Below are 11,826 nucleotides of genomic sequence, written 5' to 3'. Positions count from 1 at the left end.
ATAGGAAATAGATGAAGATTCTATATAATTACCAGAAGGTTACACTGGAAGGTTTCCTAGTGTTCAAGCTTGGCGTAATATGGAAGAGTTATATTAACTCTTAATCATGAGTTATAATTAATATTGGCATGCTATCTGAGGATTTAATCAGACAGGAAATAGATAACATTTTGGACCACTTGTGGCACTGTCTGGTGGGAGCTGTTTCCTGGTGGCCACATGACATGCATAAAATCATGAACCAGCCCGATCCTGATCTGTGCCCAAGCTGGACCTTTTTGATCCAGCAGCAGTGCTACCTTTGTTTGGGGGGGGGGCAGGCTGGAAGAATTCTCACACAGATGAAAGGGTCACTCTAAGGGAGAAAGCAACTGTCACACACACCTGAAGTTCCCCTGTTTGTTCTTCTACACAACCCGGGTTCCCTTTCGGGCATGACACTTAATTTTCACTCTTTTCCACTGCCACCAGTGGATTCCTTTTAATCCGCAATGTAAATTATTTCACTCCAACACAGGCTACCAATTATTGAAAGTTTTTATTAAAGTTACAGATGTTCTTTATTTATTTATTCAGAATCACAATCATTGCATGTCTTCTTTTGTTTAATTATTTGCTATTTAATCAACTTGTGCATTTACTTATTACTATTCTCACTTCTAACTTTGACTATCCAGCTCTTTCTCTAACTCATGACCAACTAAAATCCTAACTCTAACTCTTACTCATCCCTAAATGAAATCCTCAACTGATATCCCTAACTGAAGTCCCTAACTGATCTTTAACTGTCTTCTATTCTCTTCTTATATTTCCTTGGTTCCGCCCCTTCTGTTCAACCATTGGTTGCTAAATCAGAGTTCCATTATGATGGACAGGAGTAGTTACTGATCTGTCCGTCACAGCAACCATTTCCAGTGCAATCAGACATGATTTTTTCGCTGTCTGATCACATCCTAACATTCTGTATTTACAGAGATAGACTAGTCCAGGTTTCTTCATTATCTCCTCTACTAACTTTTAACTTGAAACTCTTCCAAACATGATAAGATCAGAAACCCAAAGTGATGAATAAAAACTGATAAAGAAAAATAAACTATAATCATATACATATGGGAGGGGTGGTTTAATCTTGAATGAATAAACTATTTCAAAAGCTGAAATATTCAGAGAATAATGCCTTTTCTGTAAACATTGGGTTGAATGCTAAGAGATGACCCATTAACTGAACTCTTGTTTGTTTGTACACAAAAGGCATTAACTTTTGGAGGTGAATTGCCTCAAGTTAAGAAATCTCAGCATACATTATCTGTTGCATTCTGAGTTATGACTGGGTATGCAACAGATCATGCCAGTGACAATTTCTTAGCTTGAGGCAATTCATCTTCAAAATTTAAGTCTTTGGATAATTAATGAACAGGATTTCAACCACTGAAATTTTTGAAGGGGTAAAAAGGAGGAACAACCATGTTTGCACAAATGACTACCTGCCACTAGAGGGAAACAGAAGAAGAGACACAGGAGCATTTTCTGCTATTTTCCTTCTTACCCATTGTCTGTTTCCCTGCTTCAAAGACTGTTATTCTCATCCTTAACTTCAGTTCCTCCCACATTTCTTCTCTCTTTAGCTGCATTTCGTTCTACTCCAGAAAAAAAGAGTTTAGGGTTTTTGCTATCGGTTTAATATTTCTATTTTTGTTTTTGTTTTCTATTTTACGAGTTGTAACCCACCCAGAGTAGTGCTGTGACACTGGTGGGAGAGGGATACTAAACAAACAAACAAACAAATAAATAGCAGAAGTTTCTGTTATGCTTGCGTGTATGTATATGTGCACATACAAGGATTTCAGTACTATATGCATAATCGTACTGAAATGCATGGCAGCGACAGTTATTAAAGATTTCTTACAAGGATTTGCACTGTCCTTGTTGGGCCAACCCAAAACATTTAGCTAACTGAAAGTGAAGATTCACAGAATGTAAAGCCAGTCAAGTTCGTTTGCTGTATGAGGAAGAAAATCCCACAAGTAGGAATCTCTTCCCTCCCTCGTAGTGAAAATAAAGGAATAAGAAATGAAGTGGCTTAGCAATTTGTTGACCTTTCATGACACTCAGAATCTGCTGTCTCATGTTAGAGCTGGCCTGAGACAGCTCACACCTCTTCCCAGCAACTTAAGCTGTGGTCACACTGGCAATAAGAACCATGTTAAGAGTCATTTAAATCAATTTAGATTTTATCATTCACACGATGCAAGGGTGAAATTGATTTATATGGGTTGCAAAGTGAATTTTTTTCAACTGGCCAACAGAGCTTTACAAAATACCTCGCTTCTAAAATCAATTTTAAAATCAATTTGGTAGATCAATGTGGTTTTGTAGATGTGGACACTGCTGCCATTTTAGTTTGTGCCTATGTCGTGTTTGGGTGGTAGTAGCAGCACAGCCATTTTCCCTTTTAACTTTTAAAAAATTATTTCTTAAAATGTTTATTGCTGCACCACTCCAGTACATTCAGCATTACAACCATCTGGCATGTTCTCAGCATTTGGCTGTGAAGGAGCTAGTGGAGCAGCAGAAGACCAGTGGGCACAGACTAGGTACAAAGTGGACATGCCTGGACATGGAGGACAGTCTGCATGCCAAGAGCATTCCAGTCCATAGCTGCTCGAGGTCTTCCTCCACTCTCTTCTCATTTTTTCATCATTAATCAGCTGGAGTCACCTCTCTGGTGTTACTTCCATGGTTTCTAATATTATGACACCAGGTGGAATCTACTAGATACTCCATTTATTGGTGTAGCACTTTTGTTTTTGAAAAAAATCAAAACCTTTAAGAACAGCATGCTCCTAAAGCAAAAAGGAAGTCAATTCTATTAGTGTAAACTCCAACAATGGTTTAAATAACCAGAAATAACTCTATTTCCATCCAGTGCATGTGAATACAGCCACTGGTTTAATTACCACATGACTTGAATCTGATTTTTCAAAAGTCTGAATTCAGATTGCCAGTGTGATCACAGACTTATTGTCCCAGGATATTTCCTTTCTAGTCATGAGGATAAAATGAACCACTGGCTGTGAACTGACTGATAGAAAATGCTGTGAGGCAAACTAAAAATAGAATGTAGAATTGCTAGTCCATGAATCTATTTCTAAAACTCAGCTGCTGAAGGAAAGTAGTTATTTGAGGGCATTGGTGAGGAACAGAGAAACGGCTTCATGGGCGAAAACACGTGATGGGCATGTAATGTTAGCACATGTGCTGTGATACAGAGGATTTTAACCTTGGCTGATGGCAGAGCCCTTTTGACTCCTGAACTCCCTTTGGTAAGTGTCTTCTATGGTCAAAGTAAAAATGAGCTTAATTTTATTTTGTTAGTGGTTGCTAGGGAATGGTGTCTTCACTCGGGAAAAAAAAAACTCCCTTGAAGCCTGCCACTTTTTTTAAAAAAAAAACAGGAGGCTCTGTTTTTATTTCATTTTAAAAATCTCACACATAGTTTTTCTAATTTTAATAACAATGCAGGATTTAAAATATATAAATTGTTTTTGTGTCCTCTTAAACAAGATAAAGTGTAATAATAATAATTTATTATGGCTAGTGACCAGGAAGATAAGAATACATAATTTAGATAAAATCACATAATATCAGAGACATTGGTCAAGACATAACACCATCAATGCACCCTCTGGCTCTTTTACAACATTAAAGTTAAAAAAGACGTTTTGAGTTAGCCAGCACCACTGAAGGATGTAAAAGCTTTTAAAACATCACAGCAGTCACGTGGTATAGGATGAAATTAGGAGACACATATAACCATCTGTATACCACCCCAACTCTCCTAGAAAGCAAGTTAAACAAGACATCTCTAACAAGGGTGGGGGCACTTGAAGACCTTATGTGGTCAGGAGACTGCGGCAAGCTATTGCGGCAGCAGAGTATTTGGCCACTTTACTACTAATGTAAGAAAACTTATCCGAGAGCAGCAAAAGAATATAAAATTTGTCGAATCTCCCTGGAAAGTTTTGAAAAATAGGGGAGAGAATATCCCTGTGGAGATCTCGATAGAAATGACAGTACTGTATAAGACAACATGCCTCACTGTTTCTACTCCACCGCCATCGCAAGGACATAAATGATCAGAATAGGGTATGTCTTGAAGTCTCCCTTCTAGGAGATTAGAAGGGAACACATTAAATCTGGTTAAGCTCTTCTAGATTTAGGTGATGTTAAAATGTAGCTGGACCTATGTTTGAACATGTTTATGACTAATCTGGTGAGAATGGTCAAATTATTCGTATACATTTTTGAATTTGCTTATGGGTTCAAATGTAGGTTGTAGAGAAAATGTAAAATATCATCAAAATTCTCCCCCTAATTATTAAAATACCTGCATCAGCACAGTACTGCGGGAACTCCATCCATCTACTGTTCTAGACAAAGGTCTTAGATTCTGTCAAGATGTGTAACCGTTGCGATTAGGGAAAGAAGAACAAAATGCTATTATCCCATATGTAATCTTGTAAGAAGGTATTATTTTCCAAAACTGCAATTCCAGATGAAATATAACAAAATCCCTCTGTATTTTCAAAATGCTGCCAAGAGCTGGTATGGTTAGTGAGGTCTAAGGCCACGCTGGAATAAGCAGGTTATACAGCACTGCTGGTAATATTTGTAGACGGCAACCAGCAGCATGAAGGGAATGAGAATGCACAGAAGGTGATTGAAGAATTTCAAGGGGTGAGTCCTGAAAAGAGGAGGCGGGGTGGAATGGAAGAAAACAACTGGTTAGGAAAGAAACCTTTACCTTCTTAGCTTTTCCATTAGGTCTTTTAACACCAGACTTTTTTTCACTTAGGATTTCAACACACAATGGCTAGGGCCAGATTTAGTCATACTTAAATGCAAGCCCATTGAAATAAATGGAACTTCAGGTAATCATGATAACAAGCCTTGGCTTGCCTGAAGTAGAAGGGAGCCTGGATCCAATGCAATGTTGTTTCATTATTGTTGTTGTTGCTCTTCCCCTTTTAGTGAGGGATGCAGACAATGCAACACTCCTTAAGAAAACATATATTTGACCCCAGTGAAGCAAGCACTGGATTACTGAAGAAAATATGATTTCCCATCATGTATATTAATGGGAATGACTGGAACTTGCTTATGTCAACAGCAGAACAAGTATGTCCTCCGACTGCAAATATTAGGTTCACTCTGCAATCCTGACTTAGGTTGGGAGTTCAGTTCTCCATTGTGCCTCCTGGGAGAAGAGCCAGCCTATATAGACTTGAGCCAGCTGCACACTCCCAGAGCCCTCACAGAACAAGGGAATAGGAAGCCACTTCTGAGTACTTTATTACCTAGGAAGCCCTGGCAGGGATAGTCACTATAAGTTGGAATTGACCGGAAGGCACAAAATAATTGTTATTTCAGTTACTCTGTATACACTATTCTTAGTTCATTTCCCTATAAGAAAACACATCTACTGTCACATTGAGTCTACAAAGCTGTTAATTCAGTCCTATGGCATGTGCTGATAAATTCTGATTTAAATTGGTGAAATAATTACTGGCTGCAAAATCATGTCTGGAAATAATGACTGGAAGCCCTTGGCGGGTTACAGCTATGTTCACTGGACACAGAGAATGGGATTCTGGGCAAGAATTTGTTTGGATAAGGGAATAAGAATTTTAAAAATCCCCCCACTATGTTGGAAACAATATTTCACAGGGAAAGGAAAGAATTGCAGAATGAAAAACTGCTGGGGAAGCTGTGTATATATGAGTGACCCGTAGCTTCCAAAATCAAATAATTTTTGCTCAAGGAAAGGGTCGAGGCGTTTACAAATGCACGCAGCTTCCAGAAACTTAGGTGTGTTAATTACAGCACCCACCTGAATTCATGTACCATGCAAGCAGTAAAGTCTTTCTATCAACCCAGTCCTTGTTCTTGCTTACACTGAGGCTTCAAGCATCCAAGCTGTGTGCTGAGTTTTCAGTCCTAGTCCTCTTTCTAAGACTGTAGGATTTGAAGTTAAGCTTTAAGGTATTTTGTTTTCAGCTACTACTGGAAATACGAGAAAGCTTCTGTCCAGCAAACCTTAGAATTTACATACCTGTACCATAAGATGATGTTCCATAGCCTGGTTAAAGCCTACAGGCAGTGGGAAGGAATAAGAAAGGAAATAAAGAAAAGGTGATTATTGTAGAAAAGGTAACCATGTTAGTCTGTGTAAGCACTATAGGTGAAAACAAAAGAAAAAAGTGAAAAGAAAAAGACAAAAATGTGACAGCACCTTAAAGACTAACTTTTTGTGAGCTTTCGTGGACAAGTCCACTTCATCAGACATAAAACTCTGCTGTATTACTGCCTTAGAATAATGGTTTGAGCTAAAGAATTTTTGTTCCATTTAAATCTTTACAAGTTTATTCCAGTTATCCCCATGGGGATTAAGAGACAGACATTTCACATCTGTGAGAAAATGGACAATTCACACATATGACTGTTCTATGAGCAGCACATTTAAATTGAATAGTTCCAATGCAGTTCAAAGAATTCACAAGTCTGTTTGCAGGTAAGTTCTGTTATGTCCCAAGCTTATTGCATAGAGGTGATACTTGTACTCTGCACTTTCTTACATTAATCAATGCAACTATTTCCATTTCTCAGGTCGACATTCTACGAAATGTAAATTAGAAAAATTTGTTTGTTTTTAAGGGATTATATACTTTACTTTCTGGAACTTTTTCCATGCACAGCTTTCATGTGTGATTTTTCAAAATCAGCCTGCCCACTGAACAAGAAATAAGTTGTGCTGGTCTTCACACCTCCTGTTCCTCCTTTGTTGCCCTCACACAAATTACAGTATTTGCTATGCACATTGAACGCCAACAACGTCTGAAGAATTCCGCATTTGGAAATGTTCCAGATCTATTTAAACGTATTAATAAATTACTAATTTTTACTGATTTATGTCTCAGAAGATCTCAATATCTAGACAGGTTTATATGGAGGAAAGCAGTCCTTCAGGTGCCAGAGATCTGATCCAGCTCAGTAGTGACTACACTGACCAGCAGCAGCTCTTCAGGTTTGTTTCGAAGCTCTACCTGAATATGTCAGAAATTGAACCTAGGACCTTCTACATGAAAAACATCTGCTTATCCATAAGCCTTGTTCTCAGATCATGTCCTCATTTCCCCTGGTTTATTTCTATGATGAAGAAAAAGCTTGCAAATTTACAATGACTAGTGAAAGTGCAGAAGGCAGAGTAAGTGGGAATCTCAGTGGCACTTAAGACTGCTGACAAATATGCACCACTGTCTTGCAGTTGCTGGTGTTTACCCTCCCTCTCATGTTATCCCAATGACTGCGATTCTTCACCTTCCCTCCCATGCTCTGACATCTTCCTCCCTCCCATTCATTTCCTTGTAGTCCTCTCACACCCTCACTCTCCTCCTTGGGAAAAAAAAATCTTTAGAATGACACAACCCTGAAAGCAGAAGGAATCAATGCAACTAAACTGAGAATGCAGTCCTACACATGTCTTCTTGGAAATAAACCATCTTGAGTTCAATGATACTCTAAGGCAGGAACTACATGTTTGCAGGTAACCTGCAGTGAGCTTTTTTTACTGTGGGTAATATGCACACCAGAGTAAAACCACAGGAAACACACATCTGTCAATATGTGTGTTTCATGCAGCTGGATGGCAGCAACAGTGTCTAAGGAGCATGTTGGCAGCAGCAGTGGGGTGTGTGTGGATCTCCACAGCCATCAAAGATGCTGCCAGATCCGCCGCTGCTGCTGCTGTTGCTGCCACCACCTCTGCACTCCCAGCCACCACTATCCAGCCACCGGACAAGCCCAGCTGACTGCAGAGGAAGCCCTACTGTAGTTTCAAATGGTGTAAGCTGGGACCAATTTAACTGCGGCAAGGCTTGGGTCGTATGCTATGACAAAAGTCACTCTGCATTCCACCCATTTTTTCCAGGTATGTGGCTGCAGCCCTAAATCATTCTAGCTGCAAACTTTTGTTTGCTTGGAGCGAAATCTGGATTTAACATTGGTTCTTGTCACCAGTTTCCTTTCCTAACAAGAATTTGCCCTGGTGGCATGGAAAGTATTATCTCTAGCCCTACTTTTGGAAAACTATATAGCCCTACTGAGAGATTTAAAAAAAAAAGGTTAATTTGACAGCATGAGCAGGAAGAGTCTTTTCGCCCAGCCGACTACCTTTTGCTGCTCTTCCTGTGAAGGACAGCCATGAAAGAAAATAATCTGCTAAACATGAAGTCTTTCCATGGAGTCAGGAACCATCCCCAACCACTTGGATCCTCTCCTTGGATATACACTTTAGTGTTTTGTGGGAGGGGGGAGTCAGGGAATCTGAGAACAATATTACAAGGAAGCTAGCCTCTGTTTCAAGTCTAGACTCTAAGCATAGTCATCCAAGGCAGAAGGATCAAAGCTTGAACACCAGACTAAAACACATTGCCCTTGTCAGAAATTGATAGTCATATCAGTGGAACATAATTGATAGTTTCAGAAGTGACTGAGGTGCGAAAATTCTTGAAAGACAGTCACCGGACAGTAATGGGAAGTGACATGGGTGAGGGATTTTTCATGGACGACAATAGTGACAAGATAGCCCTTGTTAGAAGAAGGTGATCACAACCCACACTTGTTTAAAACATTTCAAGCCAAGCTTGAAACAATAAAAGAAGAAATTAAATATTGAAATGAGGGGTCAGCGTCATGTGTCCTTCCCACCCAATTTTTAGGATTTTTCAAGAGCCCTCAGTGATTTTCTAAAAGCCAGCTTCATAAGTGCATCTTAGCCACTGGGAAAAAAAAATGTAAGCTAGTATTATTTAGCACTTCCAGCATTTTAAAAATGTAAAAAAAAATTTTTTTAAATTTTTTTTAGCTTATTTGACTTATTTAGAACATCTTCTAAATGCTTCTTGGTTTCTGACTACAAAATAACCTGGAAGGACTCAGTCCAACTGAAATGTTCCTGCATCAGTTAGGCCAATTAAAGCGAAAAACGTCCCTTCTTCCTAAAAGTTATGTGGAAAACAATATCGAACAAATATAAACTAGATGGACTAATTATTCAAAAATATATATATAGATAAACTGGGAAGTTCACTGGGAGCTATGCTCTTGTTTTTGTCAGCACCGGATAACATCTCAGATATCTTTATCATGGTGGTTACTTTTGTTTTGGAGGAGTTGAATGGGACTGTAGCCGTCAGGCCGTGGACAAAACTAGAGTTTAGTCTTTGGCCTGAGCTTATCCACCTGGATTTTAAAATTGTAATCCTTGGTGTGAGTGAACAAAAGTGGACATTTCCACACAGATAATTAAACACTATTTGACTCTGGAAACTGCAAACTCTGGATATGGCTCTAATAATGAGGTAAGACACCGCACAAACAACTAGGGGACTATACTGTAAAGTCTGACCAAATAATACCAGTCGGATTTCACTGAAAGCCAACCAATATAGCCATCATTCAAATTTATGTTCCCACTATAGATGCTAAAGAAAAATAATTGAAAGCTTTATTTGGAACAGTCTAGGAGGAAACTGATTGCACACCAAAGCAGGGTGTGCTGACCATCATAGATGACTAGAACCTAAATGTGGGAAATCATGCATTGTTGGAAAATGAGAAAGAAAGTCGTAGAGCAACCAACAGAATTATTTCTTGCAAACGTGTTTCAAAAACCTAACACATGGTTATACACATGGACATCACCAGATGGCTGATACAGAAATCAAGCAGTCTGTATAACAGAAGAGAGAGAATCTCTGCTCTTTCTGCAAAAATAAGAGTAGGAGTGGACTGTGGTACAGATCATTGACTGCTAAATATATAAAAAAGTTACAATAAAGCTGAAGAAAAACTGCAAAACAGTACAAAACATAATATGAATAGCCTTCCTGAAGGATTTAAAAGCATGCAAAGAACAGATTTCCATTACTTATCTCAATTACCTACACAAGTACTGTAGATGAAATTAGAGATATTATCAAGCAAAAATACAAAAAGACAATTCTTCCAGAAGACAGAGTCCTAAATGCAGCTTTTCAGTGATTTGCAGGTAGTGGCAAAGATAACTATTGTAATAATCATTGCAAAGAAATAAGAGAGAACTGCAAAAAAGGGAAGCAAGAAATCTTTCCCCCAAGATATCTACTGAAATCAACCAAAGAATTTCAGAATAAAATCAGTTTGTGCTTTTAAGGCTACAGTGAAGCCTTTGCCTATGTGCAGCATGCAAAGCTGCAGATTGTTCTGAAAGAAATGGATATATCACAACATATGATTATCCACAACATATGATTATCCAGATGCATAACCTATATTCAAGGGACTACTGTTAGGACAGAACATGGAGAAAGAGAGTATTTTCCATTTGGCAAAGGTATCAGAAAAAGATACATTTTATTTTCCTACCTGCTCAATCTATATGCAGAACATATGTAAAAAAAGTTGGATGAAAATCAGAGAAAGGGCAAATGGAAAAACAGTGGCAGAAACATTAATAATTTTAAGATGTGCAAATGATGTAATATTACTGGGAGGAAACAGCAATATTGTGAGAAGGCTACTTATAGTTAATGAAGGAACTGAAAAAGCAGGATTACAACTGAAGACAAAAATAGTGACTATAGAAGAGTTAGAACATTTCTTCTGGAATGACAAGACTCCTATCAGCAGGCTGCTGTGCTTCTTCTGATGGCCACTGGAGTTCCCAGCGTTGCATTCTGCTGTTAACTGGGTGCAGACAATGGTCATTTAAAAAGATGTGGAGGAGACCACAGAGAGAAGGAGATGGACTAGGGAAGAATAAAATATGGGAAGGAAAGGAGAACTCTTAGAGGAAGGGAGTAGGAAAGAGAAGGAAGAGATAAAAAGGGAGGAAAGGGTGGGGAAGGGGAGCATGAAAGGAAGGAGGGCAGTCATGGAGGAGAACTGGAAGAGTGCAATGGAAGAACAGGGAGTAGAGGTCCACCTGACTGAGAATGATTAGTCTGGAGGGAGAAAAGCCCCATTAAGAGTGGGAGCAGATAGTAAAAGAAGACCCCTGGACAAGGGAAATTGTAACCCTTAGGTACCAAGGGCTGAAGTGGCGAAGTTGCAGAATGTCCAACAACCTTCTTTTGGGGGGGAACAGGAAAGGCAAGCAAGGCAACGCCTGGTGCAGGTACTTATTCCTTTGAGGGATTGCTTCAGTAACCATGGCCCAAGACCTGAGAAAAGAAATGTCAAACACCCCTACCTCAAGACAACTCAGTAGAGAAAAGGCAGGAATTGCCCATTGATACCCAGTGGGGCTTTATAAGCCATCCCTGTTTTGGCACCCCTTGCCTCACTTATGTGAAAACCCATGTTACAGTTAAACGGGAGGCAGCAAAATCGGCATTAATCTCTTTGAAGGGTGCTTCAGTGATTTTCAGTTAAAAGTTATTGTGTCCAGCCTAAGCGAGTAGATGTTGACTTTGTTAAAGAGCTGGTCAATAGTTTAAAAAAAGCAGTTGTTTTGCAAGAGGCCAGTCTGTGTGCCAGGGAAGAAAACATGAGTGAAGGAGAGCTGACCAGAATTGGGCAAATCACAAAGAGCTACTGTGGAGAAACTGGAAAAAATCTGTAAGCGTGAGGATTTATCACTGGAAACCAAGGCCAAGATGATGCATCCTATGATATTTTCAGTTCTGTAGGGATATGAAAGCTGACAGTGAAGAATGCTGATGGGAAAAATTAGATCCATTCAAAATGTACTGTTGGACATGACTTTTATGGATACCATGGACTACC

The 11,826-nt window shown here is 39.1% G+C and overlaps 1 protein-coding gene across 1 annotated transcript in view; it reads right to left on the bottom strand.

Moving 5' to 3' along the window:
- Nucleotides 1-535: 535 nt before the first annotated feature.
- The window catches only part of LOC144583545 (uncharacterized), a 30,830-nt gene continuing 19,539 nt past the window's right edge, over nt 536-11,826 (bottom strand). The window contains exons 2-3 of the mRNA XM_078377479.1: nt 6,113-6,150; nt 536-4,744 (exon numbers count right to left, since the gene is read on the bottom strand). Coding sequence (XP_078233605.1) covers nt 4,612-4,744; nt 6,113-6,150 — 171 coding nt within the window. The 3' untranslated portion in view covers nt 536-4,611. The remainder of the gene's footprint in view (nt 4,745-6,112; nt 6,151-11,826) is intronic.

Source organism: Pogona vitticeps, chromosome 6 (assembly GCF_051106095.1).
Source record: "Pogona vitticeps strain Pit_001003342236 chromosome 6, PviZW2.1, whole genome shotgun sequence".
Classification (NCBI taxonomy): Eukaryota; Metazoa; Chordata; class Lepidosauria; order Squamata; family Agamidae; genus Pogona; species Pogona vitticeps.
The sequence above is the reverse complement of the archived record's forward strand: the minus strand, read 5'-3'. Positions and strand labels throughout refer to the sequence as shown.